General features: G+C 36.3%; 1 protein-coding gene across 2 annotated transcripts in view; it reads right to left on the bottom strand.

Moving 5' to 3' along the window:
* The window catches only part of LOC129495530 (enhancer of polycomb homolog 2), a 118,824-nt gene that overhangs the window by 66,913 nt on the left and 32,783 nt on the right, over positions 1–19,128 (bottom strand). For both annotated transcript variants that reach the window (XM_055303114.1, XM_055303115.1), the window contains exon 2: positions 1,881–2,040. In XM_055303114.1, coding sequence (XP_055159089.1) covers positions 1,881–2,040 — 160 coding nt within the window. The remainder of the gene's footprint in view (positions 1–1,880; positions 2,041–19,128) is intronic.

Genomic DNA, 19,128 nt, shown 5'->3' with positions numbered 1-19,128 from the left:
TCAAAATTCAAAGAATCTCTGGAAAATGGTTCTGATATTTAAGAGCCTTTTAAAAGTCATTTAAAAACAATTCAGTCAACACACATGCCATTTATTGTGCATCTGTAAGCCATGAGCTTTCATCTAAAGACACAAAGAGAAAATAAAACATAAGTCTCTGCCCCAGGAGCTCATAGTTTAAAAGGAGAAAGAGAACGGTTAATAAAGTACAGTGAGTCCTCTAATAGAGGTATATACAACAAAAACAAGATAAGTAAAAATCAGAGGTCAAATGAACAAGGTCAGGATAAGCTTCTTAGGGGAGTTTTAGGTCTTAAATGAGTTACAGGACAGGAAAGAGGACTTGAATAGCACATGCAAGGAAGTGTGAAACGTGAAACAACCAGGCAAATGTGAGTAATTTACCTTAGTTTCTATACTAAAGAGAGTGAGGGGAAGAACAACTGGAAATGAGGTTAATAGAGTAGACAGGAAAAAAAAAATCACAAAGGGTCTTGTGTTCAAACTAGAGATTTTGGCTATTATGAATTCCGTCAAATCTAAATTGTCATCAGTTACAAGGTGCATCATGACTTTATATGTACTCTAAGAAAGAAAAAAAAAACACATCTGCTGGAGTCTATTAAGAAGTTTAATAGAATATTCCTGCATAAAGATACACTACTAAGTGGTAACAAACTCAGCTTAAGATAAAGAAATAAACCAACTATGCAGAAAGAACAGCAAGGAACTTCATTTCTCAACTGTATGTGAAAGGTGGAGGGGAAAATCTCCCCCTGAGAACTGAACTCTAGGTAGGTCTAAAGCTTAAACTAAAGCTACCAGTACAGACTAAAAACAAGTAAACAACAAACACTTTAAAGTGGTCTCCTGTTGGAAGTATCCCTAGGTGCTTAGCAAAAATAAGTTTTCTTTAGATAAAATAGACCTGAATTCAGGACAACAGCAATTTAATATGCAATCTCATTCCAAAGATGATCAATAAAAAACGTGCATCTTAGAACTGATAGAAAAGTCAGTCTTATAGTCAGTCTTAAATCTAGAGAGATTTCATAATTACCTGGGGAACTTTTTAAAAATACTTATTGCCAGGCCACATACCTCAGAAAGGCAGACCTAAACCAGAGCCCTGGAATCTCAATTTTAACTAAATTACCCAAGGCTTTTTCTTACACAATCAGACAAGATACCAAAACATGAGCATCTGTCTGACCCATCCTTTGAAAGCTTCTCTTATAGACTGTAAAGAAGAGCATGATTTTAAGCCAAAGAAAAATTAGATCAGATTGACAGTTCAGGAAGACCACTCTGGTGCCAGTGGACTTTGTGGAGAAGATACATTAGAAGAGGGTAAGGAAAGGCAATAGAAGAGTAGTAAATAAAATAAGACATTAGTGAAACCGTTTTAAGAAAAGAGATGGTTGTTATTTAAATAGTAATAGGGAGAAAAATAAGAGAGTATCAAGGAGGCAGAAATAGAATTTTATAAAAATTAGATGTAGAGGGGTAGAATTTAATTCTAAAAAATTTCTGAAGATTCACCCCAATCAGCATCATAATAGCCACTAGGCCTTTAAAAATAAATCTTAAATTTGAGTACAGTAATCCACCAACTTTTAGATGTATAATAATAAAATATAAGTGCTACACAAAATTCTATACTAAAGATCAAATGTTCCAAATGCAACTAACACTCAAAATGATTTCCAAGTTCAGATGTTAAGCACAGAGAGATTTTATTCCATAATGTTTTACATTTCTATGAATCAGTGTATATGCACTGAAAAATTAAAATCTCTTTGGGCATGAAAGAGAGAAAGGATTTTCACTGATTGATAAATTTAAATTACAAACAGAAAACAATGAATCAACAAACTTACGCTGAATATGAATGAACTGTTTTGGCTGTTTAAACTCTCCTTTGTACAAGCGATTGTAATAGTTGACGTTGCTCTCTGCCTCAGGAACTGGAATGACCATGCTCTCTTTTTTTTCTCTAAACACTTGCTGTGCTGAAATAGCTCGCTGTAAATGATGTTCCTGGAAAATGTAAAGTAGGCAACATAAGTCGTTTTAATATTGTTAATTCAATGCATAATGCTATTTAAAATTTACTTTATTTAATAACTGCAAAGTGATTTAAGAATTATAGATTCTTCAGCATAGAACTATAGAAAAAAAAACTATAGAAAACACTGCCAATGATGTCTCTTAATACTTGTGCTCATCCTGTTATCATCTTAGATGTTTATAATTTTATTACACAGAATTTTCTTTAAAGATTAAATATACATATATTCCCAAACTAGAATTTAACATATCAATTAAAAGAAAACTGATCCCTTGTTTGCTACATTAACAGAGATGTTTGTCAACCAGTACCAGGATACAGGAAAATATGCAAATGACAGAAAAAGTATTTGTGTCACAGGTTTTAATTATCTTCTGCAATTACACACCTGAAACTTCAAAGGTAAAAAATTTTGAGTAACTCAAAAAAAAAAAATGTTCAACAGACTGTATTACTATCACAGCAAGTATTTTTAAACTAAGGTTAAACAAAAGTTCCTATTAAAAATACATAGTGATTCTAGTAATTTTCATCGGCTCTACCACTTAATGCCTACTTTCTCCCTTGGCCACAAGGGATCATTCTCAACAAAGTACTTTTACTTTGTGGAAGGCAAATTAGGTCATGTCACTCCCCAATAGATCCTCTTCATATTCAGATCAAAGATTAAAATGATCATTGACTTATAAGGCCTTATTTCTCTAACCTTAGCTTCTACCTCTCCCTACCCATCCTTTATTGTAGCCACACTGCCTTTCCTTAAAGTTCCTAAATATCCAAAAAGATTGTTCTTGAAATTCCCTCAAGTCTCACCTTATCAGAGAGACATTCTGTAATTTACCTAAGAGATAAAAGAGTACTGGCTAAGAATTTATTAGTGTCATTCTTTCAATACTATTTCAGGGCATCTAGTAGGTATCAGATACTACTCCTGTTACTGAGAATTATAAGAATGAATGAGAAACTCTGCTATTAAGGAATTTAGCTAGTAGAAGAGAGATACCTAATTATGCAATCATGTTTGGACTTGACAAGCATCTCTCTTCTCAATTAGTCAAACCACTGTCTAAGGAGGATAGAGAAAGATATCCAAAGAAAGTAAAATCTAAACTAAAACTTTCAGGATCAACAGAGATTTAGCAAGGCAAAAGCCAAAAAACCCCACAAAAACCAAAACCAAAAAACCACAATCGAGGCAGAGAAAAAAAATGTTCAAAATAGGCAATCTCAGACACATTCAATAAAAGGCAAGCAGCTGAAATAAAAGACGGGTGGGTGCTAGCTTAGATTTGAGTTTCTCCACTTCCAATACCAGGAAGAAGTATGTTTTTCTTCATAGGATAGGATCCCAATTTGGAGCACTAAATACACCACCCCCTACAAATATTACTATCAGTTTAGAATCTTTAGTAATAAAAACTTCTGAGTTAACTAAAAAATTGTGAGAGGATCAAATACAACCACAGAGAGCATCAAGAAATGAGGAAAGCCAGGCTCTGAAAGAGCAATTGCTAGCATTATTTAAGCCTACACTCTTACTACTTGCTGACATTTCACCCCTCTGGTCAAAGTGATACAATATGAAAAGCCACCTTGCATTTATATAATGTTTCATAGTTCTCAGAGTATATCCATTATCACATGCTTATTAACTCCTCAAAATCTGGGGACAAGAATAGATATTATAACATAAATGATACTCAAGAAACAAAGGATTTGCTCTTAGTTATGGTATAAACACAGGAGAATCAAATTTCAGCACTCTGAATTGAGTGTTATTGGACTATTTCATCTTTGCTAAAATGGGCTGTTAAAAATAAAAAACGGAAAGGGGGATCCCTGGGTGGCTCAGCGGTTTAGCGCCTGCCTTTGGCCCTGGGCGCAATCCTGGAGTCCCGGGATCGAGTCTCACGTCGGGCTCCCGGCATGGAGCCTGCTTCTCCCTCCTCCTGTGTCTCTGCCTCTCTCTCTCTCTCTCTCTCTCTCTCTCTCTCTCTCTCTCTCTCTCTCTCTCTATCATGAATAAATAATTTAAAAAAAAACAAATAAAAATAAAAAGCAGCCTGAAAATTAAAAAAAAACAAAAACAAAAAAACAGGAAAGCCTGGGTGGCTCAGTCAGTTAAGCATCTGCCTTTGGCTCAGGTCATGGACCCAGGGTCCTGGGATGCAGCCCTGCATTAGAGGCTCCCTTCTCAGCAAGGAATCTGCTTCTCCTTCTCCCTCTATCCCTCTCCTCCACTTGTGCTCTCTTTCACTTTCTCAAATAAATAAATTCTCTTAAAAATAAAATAAAATTTAAAAAATAAAAAACCATGTACTTGTAATGCTAATATTCTAGAAAAATGGGTGACAAAGAGGAAACTGAGCTAACTGGTAGCACATTTTTGATCTGAAGAGATACTTTTGATATATAATGGACTTTCTTCTAAGTACAAAACGTTTTTAGGTATTATCCAATTATTGAAATACATCTTTAATAGATGAAGATTTAATATTTTAATTTTACATGTGAGGAAATTTAAAAATAGATCATAGATGACTCTCTTCTTGTTAATACAGCTGGCAGATGACAGAGCTGCAGCCAGAAACTAAGGAGCCAGATCATGACACACTCCCCCATTTTAATTTACAGACCAAATTTAGCTCTAAAATAAATCCTCAGCTATCATTTCCCTCCCCATACTATCAGACAGACTCTCAATCTAAAAACTGAGGAAAAAAAAAATCAACAATGACATGACTGCTAGAGGCCTGTGCTTCATTTTTTTTTTTTTTTTTTGAGGCCTGTGCTTCATACAGTAACAAACGCCAGTGACAAACATACAAAATCCTGGAACTAGGTACCAGAGTTTTCATTTGTCTTTATTGAGGCAAAGGACTGGTAGGAATAATGATGATTCCTTGTTACATGCTGCATTATCATTAGTAAAGTTACTTGGTTTTTAAAAGTATATTAAAAACCAAGTGCTACTTTATTTCTTTTCCATTAAGAAGGCATTCTTTTGACCCACCAACTTCATTAGGAAATTCATCAAAGGCAACATACAAATGGGCAACAATGACTAAATAAAATACTTCTCACGGCACTGTTTATAACATCAAAAAAACCCATAAAGTCTAAGTGGCAATACAGAGTTAGATATATAAATCATGTTTTATACATAAAATGGAACTCTTAGGTAGTAGTAAAAAACAACATAATGCAGACCTTTCTTAACCTGAAAAGATGTTAGAATATATTTTTGAGGTAAGGGACAGGTGGGTGGATGCTGGCTTACATGTATAAACATAACACATATAAATAACATGTATAAACATAAATGAATATAAGTGTAGAGAAAATAAACTAGAAGAATATAAAATAGAATATGCCACAAAAATTTTTTTAGGTGGGCCATGTATTTTTCTGTGTGTCTGCTCGCTCATATTTTCCAAATTTTCTATAATAAATCTGTATTATTTTCACAAGTTTAAAAAGTGGTATAAAAGTTTTTCATCTTGGGCAGCCCCGGTGGTGCAGCGGTTTAGCGCCACCTACAGCCCAGGGTGTGATCCTGGGGATCCTGGGGACCCAGGATCAGGTCCCACATCGGGCTCCTTGCATGGATGGAGCCTGCTTCTCCCTCTGCCTGTGTCTCAGCCTCTCTCTCTCTCTGTGTGTGTCTCTCATGAATAAATAAATAAAATCTTTAAAAAAAAAAGTTTTTCATCTTAAATAGACTCACCACCAAAATACACAAAGTCACTTCCTATGACTCTTACATTCTGAAATATCCTTTTGAAACGTACTGTAGTATACCTAAATATTTTTTGGTGTTTTCCTAGATATTTACATATCTCCGTGCCTTCTGTTTTTCCTGGCAATATATGAGAAACTGTTAAAAGCAAACTAAAAGAAACTAAATAACTTATGGCTTTTAGTCATATGTAAGTACCAAGCACAACCATGCAACGTGCAGGGCAGAATTTTTTTTCTTTTGGAGATGGGTAAACTAACAAGGTTCTCTGGCCACACTGGTAGAAATCAGCAGTGCTGAAATCTGAACCCTTGTTTGTATGTCTCTTTTCCATCTTGCCAAGCTCATGCCCCAACTTGTTGGGTATCAGAATCTATCAATTAAGATAGGCTACATTAAACACACACACACACACACACAAACACACCTCAAAAATTATTTATTGGTTTTTTAAAAATTCACATGCAAAACCCCCAGTTAGAGACAGCAGACTAAATGCCTACATGTATCTACTTCACCATCTTACAATAGTAAATTTACCAATAAAGGATTAAGAAATTTATAAAGCCACAGGAACAAAGAGAATGAGAGATGAACCATCAGCACAAACAAACCAGTGTGGCAAAATTCTGGGAGATCAAAATCAAAAGATGAAGTTTTGAATCCCTGCAGAGAAGGAAAAGATAAAAACTGAGTTCATCTGTCCTGCAGAAAACAAGGTAATGGGGATTTTGAAATACTAGCTATAAAACAGCCAAAACGAGACAAGCCCTTCTTTGCCTATTCCTCAAAAGCAGATCATTTTACAGAGCCTGAAGAGGGCACCATAGAACTAGTAAAACTGTGAGCCACCCTTAACCTACAGAAGTGAAGATAACCTAGAAGTCTATCATTAAAATTTTTTAAAAGATTCAATTATATCTCTAATAATAAATTCTCTCCACTCTGCACTTCAAGAAAAACACAACAAATGAACTTAATGCCCCAAAGAAACCTTTAGAGATATGAAAACACACACACACACACACACAGATCAGAAAAGGAAGGATTTGGGAAAAAAACGGAAAGAACTCAGGAAAAAAGGAAAAAGACAATTATCTCAGAGATGAAGACTGAAATTACTAGTAGCCAAGTGCCAATATACTCCAACAAAAACATATCACATAAAGGTTTTTAAATGACCAAGAGAATGAAAATGACATAAAGTAAAATGAATAAAAAAAGATGGCAAGGTCAGCCCCGTGGCCCAGCGGTTTAGCGCCTCCTTTAGCCTAGGGTGTGATCCTGGAGACCGGGGATCAGGTCCCACGTCGGGCTCTCTGCGTGGAGCCTGCTTCTCCCTCTGCCTGTGTCTCTGCCTCTTTCTCTCTCTGTGTCTGCCATGAATGAATAAATAAAATCTTAAAAAAAAAAAATGGCAAGATGTAAAACAAAGAAGGAATGACATTCATATAATTGGAGTCCCTGAGAAAGAGAAACAAAACAATCCAACAAAACGAATATTCAAAACAACAACCCCCCAAAATACCTGGAAATAATAGATTTGAGTCTACGTATCAAGAAGAAACCCATAATGGAGCAAGATAGCACACAAAAAACCCACCACCACAGGCACAATCTGACAATGCTCAGTGCAGTAAGAAGAAAACACTCTGCGCACAGCTTCTCTCTAGGGAAGAAAAGAGAAAAGTAGAATGTACATCCAACATTCCAGCTTTTTGGGAAACCCCCCAAGGGACTAACTTCTGTTTCAGCTAACTCAGAGGGCTGACTGAACCAGCCAGCATTCTTTGGATGCCTACGGAACAAAAGAGAACTCAGTCTCCTTGATGCACCAAAGAAGTTATAGCACTGCAGAGAGACACCAGATGGAGCAAAAGATTACAAACTCCTGGAAAACTAATAATACTCTTTAATTAGGGAATTACATGCACATGCCCAGAGAAGATGCAACTCTTCCAGATTTCCCTGCTTGTGCTACTAGAAAAGGTCTTCTGGATATGAAGCCAATTCATAACTGACTAAGAGAGGGGACTGTTTTTTAAAAACACACAAATTAGGGGCACCTAGCTGGCTCAGTCAGAAGAATGACTCTTGATCTTGGGAGTCATGGATTCGAGCCCCAACTACGTGTCGAGATTACTAAAAAATAAGTAAATAAATAAATAAATTTTAAAAATAAAATGCACAAATGAAAGCAAAAAACAAGATGCATGAAGAAACAGGGAAATGTAGCTCAAAGAAACAAATCTCCCAAAAGTAACCCTAAAGAAATGGAGACCTGTGAATTATTTAACAAAGTTTAAAATAATTATCTTTACAAAGTTCAATGTGTTACAAAAAAAAAAAAACACATAAATAGCTAACTGAAATCAAGGAAGCTGAAACATGAACAAATGAGAACACCAAGGAAAACAAAGGAATTATCAGAAAGAACTAAGCAGAAATTCTGGAGCTGAAGAGTACGGTAACTAATTGAAAGATCCACCAGAGGGATTCAACAGCATGCTTCACCAAGCAGAGGAAAGAATTAGTGACATCAAAGAGAAACCATTTGAAATTATTTAGTCAGAGGAAAAAAAGGAGGGAAAAATGAAGAAAACCTAAGAGATTTATATGACACTATTGACAGATCCATATAAACATTATGGAAGCCCCAGAAAGAAAAAAGAGAAAGGAACAGAGAACTTGTTTTAAGAAATAATGGCTGAAAATTAAATATGAGGAAAGAAGTGGACATCCAAATTCAAAAAGCTCAAATAATATCAACAAAGATAAACTCAAAAAAAAAAAAAGAAAGAAACAAAGATAAACTCAAGGAAGCCCACACTAAGACACATTGTAATCAAACTATCAACAGTCAAGGACAAAGAATCTTGAAAGTAGCAAGGGAAAAGCAAACCATCATGTATATGGGAACACTTATAAAATTATCAACAATTTCTCATCAGAAATACAAGCCAGAAAGGAGTGGGCCAATAAATTCAACGCACAGAAAGAAAAAAAAACTGCCAACCAAGATACTGTATCTGGAAAACCTGTCCTTCAAAAATGACAAAGGAATAAAGACCTACCCAGATAAAAGATGAGGGAATTCATCTGTATTACACCTGTCTTATAAGAATTGCTAAAAGGAGTCCCTTCAAGTTGAAACAAAAAGACACTAGACAGCAGACAGCAACACAAAAACATTAAAAAACATAAAACTCTCTGGTAAAGGTATACATATAGACAAATACAGAATCTTGGAATACTGTTAATGGTGGTACATAAGTCATTTTTTATTCTGGTATAGAACTAAATGGTTGATTCTGGTATAGAACTAAATGGTAAGGGACACCTGGGTAGCTCTGTGGTTGAGGGTCTGCCTTTGACTCAGGGCATGATCCCCAGGTTCTGGGATCAAGTCCCACATCAGGCTCCCCATGGGGAGCCTGCTTCTCCCTCTGCCTAAGTCTCTGTGTAATTAATTAATTAGTAACATCAATAATGTAAAACAAAGAAAGAGATGTAAACAATTTAAGCTTTTCTCTGGGACTGAGTTTACCAGTTAAAAGAGACTGTTAAATGACATTTTCATTTGTCTCAGTGTTTTGTAAGTTCCATTGTGATTTCTTTTTTGACCTGCTGGTTGTTTAAAAGTGTGATGTTTGGTTTACACATATTCGTGAATTTTACAGTTTTCCTTTTGCTGATTTCTAGTTTCATTCCACTGTGGTTGGAAAAGATACTTGGTATGATTTCATCCTTCTTAAATTTGATAAAAAGTTGTTTTGTGGCCTAATGTAATCTATCCTGGAGAATGTTCTGTGTGTGCTTGAGAAAATGTATTCTGCTGTTTTTTTTTTTAAGATTTTATTTATTTATTCATGAGAGACACACACAGAGAGAGGCAGAGACAGGCAGAGGGAGAAGCAGGCTCCATGCAGAGAGCCCGACACGGGACTCGATCCTGGGTCTCCAGGATCAGGCCCTGGGCTGACAGCGGTACTCAACCACTAAGCCACCCGGGCTGCCCATATTCTGCTATTGTTGGGTGGAATGTTCTGTATATGTCAACCTCTTGCCAAATTATTGAGAAGGAAAAACTTCCATATTCATTTAACAAAACCAGTATTACCCTGATACCAGGATCAGACAAATACTACAAGGAGGGATGGGAAAAATGGATTAAGGTGGTCAAAAAGTACAAACTTCCAGTTACAATTTTAATATGTTCTGGGGATCTAACATACAGCATGGTGGCTATAGTTAAAAATACTATACTGTATACTTAAAAATTGCTGAGAGTAACTCTTAAAAGTTCTCCAAAAAAGTTCACAGATTTTAACAATAACAGCCCTACTATAAGATCTGGCAATCCCACTTTTATGTACATACCCCAAAGAACTGAAAACAGGATTTAGAAGAGATACTTGCATATCCATGTTCTCCACAGCATTATTCACAACAACCAGTGATGGAAGGAACCCAAATGCTTATTGACAAATGAAGGTATAAACAAAATGCGGTATATATATATAATGGAATATTATTAGTCAGTCTTAAAATGAAGGCAATTGTGACATATGCTCTAACATAGATGAACCTTGAGAGCTTTATGCTAAGTGAAATAAGCCAGTCCTGGTCACAAAAAGACAAATCCTTTGTGATTTCACTTATAGGATACCTAAAGTAGTCAAATTCTTTATTTTTTTCAAAGATTTTACTTTTAAGTAATCTCTACACCCAATGTGAGGCTTGAACTCACAACCCTGAGATCACGACTTGCATGTTCTACTGACTAAGCCAACCAGGTGCCCTCTAAAGTAGTCGAATTCTTAAAAATAGAAAGTAGAGTGGTGGTTGTCAGGGACTATGTGAGCAGGAAAAAAACTGTTGTTCAGTGGGTAGAGTTGCAATGTTCTAAGATGAAAAAGTGCTAAATATCTGTGGCATAATACTGTGCATAGTTAAAACTATTGTACCCTTAAAAATGGCTCAGGTAGCAAACTTTTTTTTTTTTTTTGCAAACTTTAGGTTATGAAGTCTTCACTACAGCAATAAACAAAAAGCTTATCAAGTACCTGGCAAAAGTAATCCAAAACAACAACCAATTCGGACACATTCTTGAATAAAACTATTTCAAAAATAATGAAAAAATCTTCAGTAATGAAAAATCTTCAATCTTAATCACTACAAATAAATGATCATAATAAAATAATAGTACTGATTATTATAAATTAATATTACAATAAATGAAATGGCAAGAAAACCATTAAAATCAGACTTCAAAAACATCAGTGCAAAAACATCAATGAAGCAACATTTTCAGAAACCTCAATGAATGAAAAATATGAACCAAGGATTTTACAGTCAGCTAAGCTGGTCTTAAAGTGAATTTAGTTTTTAAAATATATTTTATTTAAGCCACATCTACTCACCTACAACATTATCATCTCGACAATCAATTCAAAAATGTATGGCTATACTTTACATTTTCCTCCCATATCAGGTCTACAAAATCTAGTGTGTATTTTACATGCATGGATCATATAAATTCAGACTAGCCATATTTCAAGCGCTTAAAAGCCACCAGTGACTACTAGCTACATATTGGATAGTATGGTCCATCTTCACCTTGGCTTCATCCAACTAAGAGATAACTGGTAAATTCTAGTAAAAATTTATACCCACACACCCACAAATCTCTCAAAGATGGGAAGAGAATTAAAGACTAATATACAAACATCTCCATAAAAAGTGGAAATAATGCAACTAAGAATGGAAGAAAAAATACAAACCGTCTCAAATATAAAATATAATCTTTTAAAATAACAGCAAAAAGAGAGGGCCACCTGGTGGCTCAGTCATTTAAGTGGCCAATGATTTCAGTTCATATCAATAAATATCAATGGACTTATCTATAAAAACTAAAAAAATTTCAACTTGTCTGAATTACAAAATGAAAAAATTTTCAACTGGTCTCATAACCCAAGACTCAACTATACAGTGCGTATAAAAGAAACACACACAAAAAATGTGGTTCAGAAAAAGTAAAATTAAAGGAATGAATGGAAGTTTATCAGGTAATGGAAGACAGTAAGAAAAATGAGCAGATCCTAATTACCAGACATGTAGAGTGTAAGTCAAAGAGCATTAAGCATGACCCAAAAACCACAATCACAATAAAGGCTTTTAATACCCACATATCATTCATGCATGTCTGTATCTATAGGTTTTGGACATCCTATATGTATTTAACAGTTATCTATGCATCAAATAAAACAACCTTTTTATAAAGCAAAGCTACAACATATGCAAGGACTGATTAAAGACACACTAATAGTATTAACTAACTTTAACACGTGACTCGCAGCATAAGGTAAGTGAACAAAGAACAGCATGGGCCCAAGCATGGACCTAATTTAGTAAGACAAGACAGATCTTATAGCTATATATAAAACTTTATACCCAATGCTCCTTCTTCTCAAATACACAAGCAACTTTAATAAACATGATCATTTATCAGTTAACTAAAAATTTTTAAAAATAGGGTATTATGAAGAGTAGAATAGACAAGGAAAGAAACAATTCTTTGAGCATATCTCTTGTACGGTTCTGAATTTTAAAACCATGTTAATGTTTAACATGCTCTAAAAAATAAAATCAACAAGGATGTGAGGAGAAACCAAAATAGTGCACAAGGAGAAACAAATCTCACTTATTAGAAATGAATATTCATATAGCCACAATGAAGAGAACAGGAAACAAATTTTAAGTTCCTTTGGAACATAATGATTTGAAGCTCATCTGTAAAACTTAGATAATACATACTTCAAAGAAGTTTTGTAATGATTATTTAAGTTAAAAACGTGTTCACAATAGTTCATGGCACATCTAAGAGTTTCTTTTTATTAAAACACATCACAGAGGTGCAATATTCAAAATACTGGAATTTTAAAAACAGGATAAAAAAATTTAGGAATTTTGACAATTAAAATGCTTTTTTCAACACCCATTCATAACATAAAATTCCCTGAAAGAAATGTCCCCAATCTGGGATGCCTGGGTGGCTCAGTGGTTGAGCGTCTGCCTTTGACTCAGGGCGTGATCTCGGGGTCCAGGATCGAGTTCTGCATTAGGTTCCTTGCAGGGAGACTGCTTCTCCCTCTGCCCGAGTCTCTGCCTCTCCCTCTGTGTCTCTCATGAATAAATAAAATCTTGAAAAAAACAAAAATTCAAAGGAAGTCTGTTACCACTTCTGGCGTACACTTCTCCTAAGATTCTAGCCATAACAATGAAGGAAGAAAAAAAATACAGGCATGCAGATTGGAAAAGAAGACATAAAATTATTTGTACATGGTATCTTCATATAGGGGGAAAAATCCTAGGGAATCTCAACAGAGCTCCTAGAACTAAAAAGTGAATTTAACAATATCACAAGTCAATATTAAACACTCAACTATTTCCACATATTGGCAACTGAAATATGAAAATAAAAAGCAATAACATTACAACAGTATCCAAACTCCTAAATACTTAAGAGATACAGGCCTAAGAAATAAATGTGTAAAACTTGCAAAACAACACAGAAGGAAGTACAGCATGTTCATGGACTGGAAGGGTCAACATTATTCCAAAAAACTTTACTTGGGTAAATTTTCCTCCAAATTATCTAAATTTCTAATAAATTCCATCAAAACCCCAGAGTTTTTTTTAAAAAACAAAAATGGAAAAATTGATTCTAAAATTCATATAGAAAGGCAAAAGAAAAATAGCCAAAATCACCTTGAAAAAGAATAAAAATCTGAAGGACACAATCTGATTACAAACTAAATCATAAAGCTAAATTAATCAACACTGTCACTAACATAACATATAAAGCAACAGAAAACAACCACACAGAAGTCCAGAAATAGTCATACACACATATAGAGAATGAATTTTAGACAAAGGTGCCAGCCAATTAATGAGGGAATTAAAGGAGGGTAAGGAGGTCAGGCACCTGGGTGGCTCAGTGGTTGAGTGCCTGCCCTTGGCTCAGGTTATGATCCCAGGGTCCTGGGATTGAGTCTAGCATCAGGCTCCCCATGGGGAGCCACTTCTCCCTCTGCCTATGTCTCTACCTCTCTGTGTCTCTCATGAATAAATACAATCTTTAAAAATAATAATAATGTTGATAATAAACAACCAACCCAATTTTTTAACAAATTCAGTCAATGATTTAAACAGACATTTCACAAAATATAGTAAGGACCAGTAACTACTTGAAAAGATGTTCAACTTAAAAAAAAAAAAAAGACAAAGAAAAAAGATGCTCAATAACTTTACATCAGGAAAATGCAAAGTAAATCCACAGGTTTTGACTACATAATCACAAAATGACTAAAATTAAGAAACTGACAACACCAACTGTTGGTGTGTCACTGGAAAACTATTGGGCAGTTTCTCATGAAGTAAATAAATACATGCTTATTATGGGGCACCTGAGTGGCTCAGTCTGTTAAGCATCAGACTCTTGATTTCAGCTCAAGTCATGATCTGAGTCAGTTTGAGATTATCTCTTTCCCTCAGCTCTCCCCAACAAGTACTCTCTCTCTCTCTCTCTCAAATAAATAACTTTAAAAAATACGTACTTCTCACATCACCCAGCAATCCTACTAAATAAGTATGCACCCAAGAATTGAAATGCATGTCCACAAATAACTTGCACATGGATGTTAGCTGCTACTTTAAACAGCCAAAAATTACAAACAATACAAATGTGAGTTAACAGGTAAACAAAGTGAATACATTCATTCATTAGAACATTACTCAGGTAAAAAACAATAATAATAATAAAAAGGGATGAAACTAATGATATGCACAACAATGATCTTTTTTAAAGTAATGATTTATTCATGAGAGAGACACACAGAGAGAGGTAGAGACAGGCAGAGGGAGAGAAGCAGGTTCCCTGCAGGGAGCCTGATGCGGGACTCAATCCCAGAACCCCGGATCATGCCCTGAACAGAAGGCAGACAACTGCATCCCGTCACAATGATGTATCTTAACCCAAGCATCCTGTCACAATGATGTATCTTAAAAGTATACTGAGGAGAAAGGGGAACCCTCATACTGCTGGTGGGAATGAAAGCTGGTATAGTCACTCTGGAAAACAGTATGGAGCTTCCTCACAAAGTTAAAAATACAGCTACCCTATTATCCAACAATTGCACTACTAGGTATCTCCCCAAAAGATATAAACATAGTGATCTGAAGAGGCACCTGCACCTCAAAGTCCACAACAGCCAAACTATGGAAAGGAGCCCAGATGTCCACTGGCAGATGAATGGATAAAGAAGATGTGTATATTCTCTCTCTCTCTCTCTCTCTCTCTCTCTCTCTCTCTCTCTCTCACACACACACACACACACACACACACACACACAGGAATATTACTCAGCCATCAAAAATGAAATCTGCAACAATGTGGATGGAAATAGGTGATATGCTAAGGGAAGTAATTTTATCAGAGAAAGACAAATACCACATGATTTCACTTCTTTTTTTTTTTTTTAAGATTTATTTATTCATTCATTCAGAGAGCAAAGAGAGAGGCAGAGACACAGGCGGAGGGAGAAGCAGGCTCCATGCAGGAAGCCCGATATGGGACTCGATCCCTGGTCTCCAGGATCACACCCCAGACTGCAGGCGGCGCTAAACCGTTGTGCCACTGGGGCTGCCCACATGATTTCACTTCTATGTGGAATTTAAGAAAGAAAATGGAGGCTCACGGGGGAAGGGAGGGAAAAATAGAATGAGACAGAATCAGACAGAAAGACAAACCATAAGAAACTCTTAACTGTAGGAAGTAAACTGAGGGTTGCCAGAGGGGGAGGGGGTGGTGGGAGGATAGTGTAACTGGGTGATGGACATTACAGAGGGCAAGAGATGTGATGAGAACTGGGTGTTGTATGCAACTGATGAATTACTAAACACTACCTCTGAAACTAACGATATATGTTAATTAATGGCTTTTAACTTAAAAAAAATTTTTTTAAATGAGTCCACTTTAGGGAAGGAGTTTGGAGGATGGGCAAAAAAACTAGGTGAAGTGGATACAAGGTACAAACTTCCAGTTACATGATATGTAAGTCACAGAGATGAAAAGTACAGCATGGGGAATATAAAAATATTGTAATAACATTACTTGGTGACTATACTTCCCATGTTGTACACTGAATAATAATGTATGGGATTGTGGAGTCACTATGTTGTATACCTGAAACTAATATAACATTGTGTGTCAACTGTACTTGAATAAAAATTTTGGGACGCCTGGGTGGCTCAGCGGCTGAACGTCTGCCTTCAGCCCAGGGCATGATCCTGGAATCCTGGGATTGAGTCCCACGTCGGGCTCCCTGCAGGGAGCCTGCTTCTCCCTCTGTCTGTGTCTCTGCCTTTCTCTGTGTCTCTCATGAATAAATAAATAAAATCTTAAAAAAAATGAATAAAAAATTTTTGAAGTCCAAAAAAAATGCATAGAGAAATAACCAGACACAAGTGGCTAAATACTGTTATGTTCCCTTTATCTGATATGTGAGAACAGACAAAACTAATATACAGTGATCAAAATCAGATCATTAGTTCACTGAAATGGGGGTGGAGGATATGACTGCAAAAAGGGTTAAAGGGAACTTTTGTGGGGAATAAAATGTTCTACTTATTGTTTGGAATGGTGATTACACAGAGAATTTGTTTTTAAAAATAAAGAAACCACACACAAAATAAATGTTTTATACTGTATGTAAATTATACTTCAATAAAGTTGATTTTTATTTTTTTAAATTTTTTTAAAGATTTTCTTTATTTATTCATGAGAGAGACACAGAGAGAGAGAGGCAGAGACACAGGCAGAGGGAGAAGCAGGCTCCACGCAGGGAGCCCGACGTGGGACTCGATCCTGGGTCTCTAGGATCACACCCTGGGCCAAAGGCAGGCGCCAAACCGCTGAGCCACCCGGGCTGCCCTAAAGTTGATTTCTAAAAGGAAGAAGAGGGGTGGCTGGCGGGCTTAGCCAGTAGAACAAGATCTCCGGGTCATGAGTTCAAGCATGACATTGGGCATAGAGCCTACCTAAAGTTTAAAAAAGAGGAGGAAGAGGAGGAAGAGGAAGAGAGAGAGAGAGAGAGAGAGAGAGAGAGAGAGAGAGAAGAAGAAGAAGAAGAAGAAGAAGAAGAAGAAGAAGAAGAAAGAAAGAAAGAAAGAAAGAAAGAAAGAAAGAAAGAAAGAAAGAAAAAAAATAATAACATGAAACAAAGAGTTGATGTAAACAAAACATGCTGGAAAGACAATATTTACAATGCTGGTAAAATTGTGATGAGTAAAACCGACACTTTCAAGAATGAGTGCTAGTCAATGTGTTAAAGTGTAAATTGGTATAATCTGGAAAACAGTTTGATGTTTCTAAGCTTTAAATACATTGCCATGTAAGACTTCTTGAAAAATAATGACATCTGAAAATATTTATGCGTTAAGTAAAAAAAGCAGAAAATAAAACCATATACTGAAGATAATCTCAAATATATTAAGGTACATAGAATGTTAAGATGCTAGCATGAGGGGAATCTCTGGGAGGCTCAGCAGTTGAGCATCTGCCTTCAGCTCAGGGCGTGACCCCAGGGTCCCAGGATCGAGTCCCACATCGGGCCCCCCACATGGGAGCCTACTTCTCCCTCTGCCTGTGTCTCTGCCTCTCTCTCTGTGTCTCTCATGAATAAATAAAATCTTGAAAAAAACCCAAAAAGATGCTGCCCTGAGGGCGCCTGGATGGCTCAGTCAGTTAAGTGTCTGCCTTCAGCTAAGTGAGGTCAGGATGCCAGGGTCCTGAGCCAGGTCAGGCTACTCTCTTCCTCTCTCTTACTCCTGCTCATGTTCATGCATGCTCGCTCGCATGCTCTCTCTTTCCACCCCCTCTCTCAAATAAATAAAAACATTTTAAAAAAGATAGCATGAATAAATATAGAATTAAAAAAAGGCTAGTAAGAAATGTGCCTATGTATTAACTAGTGAAACTATACATGGTCTCTAATTTTCTCCTCTACATTTTCTACAATTTACTCAAATAGTATGTATTACAAAAAGCAATCAGTGTCAATCTTTAAAACTACTGATCAGGGGATGTCTGGGTGGTTCAGTGGTTGACTGTCTGCCTTTGGCTCGGCTCCTGATCCTGGGGTCCTGGGATCGATTCCCACATCGGGCTCCCCTAGAAGAGCCTGCTTCTCCCTCTGCCTGTGTCTCTGCCCCTCTCTCTGGGTCTCTCATGAATAAACAAATAAAATATTTTTTAAAATAAAACTACTGATCAGGTATCTCTTCCACAATCAAAAGAAGACAGAGATGGAGGAAGACAAAAGAAAAAAGATTCCAGATAAGTAATTTTCTTATTCTAATTAAACCTGCTTCTCTTCTAGTACTTTCTAAATCTGATTCTCAGTCCTGGCAGCATATTAAAGTCCCCTGGAAACGCCAAAAATGGACTACATGAGAGAAAATAGTTAAAAAGATTCAGCAGCTGACTTCCACGCCAACAAAGATGAAAGGCATGCAGTGGAATACTAATCAGCTATGAAAAAGAATGAAGTACTACAACATGCATGAATCTTTAAAACACTGTACAATGTAAAAGTCATCAGATATAAAAGGCCACATACTATTTAATTCCATTTACAGGAAATGTCCAGATATAGGCAAATCCACAGAGAAATTAAGTGTGTAAGTGGTTGTCAGGGAGTGGCAGAGGTTGTAGGATGGAAAATGACTAAGGTATGGGATTTCTTTTTAGGGTGATGGAAATGTTCTGGAACAATATAGTTATGTTGTAGAACAATGAATATAGTAAAAACCACTGAATTGCACACACTTTAATATGGTGAATTACATTATATGAATTTTAGTTTTTAGTAATTGCAAGGGAACCTGAGTGGCTCAGGTCATGATACTAGGGTCCTGGAATGGAGCTCTGCATCAGGCTTCCTGCTCAGTGAGGAGCCTGCTTCTCCCTCTGCCATTCCCCCTGCTTGTGTACACGTGGTGTCTCTCTCAAATAAAATCTATTAAATTGCAAGGAAATAAAGAGGTGAAGTAACAAGGAATGAATTCACCCTTCTATACCTGAAGCAACAAAAAAGTCTGAAGAGAGTTGAAACAATGGTTTTCCAAATACTGGACAGTAGGCAATGAAGGACAACGAATACTTAAGAGTAAACAAGGGCAGCCCCTGTGGCGCAGCGGTTTAGCACCGCCTGCAGTCCAGGGCATGATCCTGGAGACCCTGGATCGAGTCCCACGT

This window comes from Nyctereutes procyonoides, unplaced genomic scaffold (genome assembly GCF_905146905.1).
Source record: "Nyctereutes procyonoides isolate TBG_1078 unplaced genomic scaffold, NYPRO_anot_genome, whole genome shotgun sequence".
In the NCBI taxonomy this organism is placed as follows: domain Eukaryota; kingdom Metazoa; phylum Chordata; class Mammalia; order Carnivora; family Canidae; genus Nyctereutes; species Nyctereutes procyonoides.
This window is presented reverse-complemented; position numbering and strand designations above follow the sequence as displayed.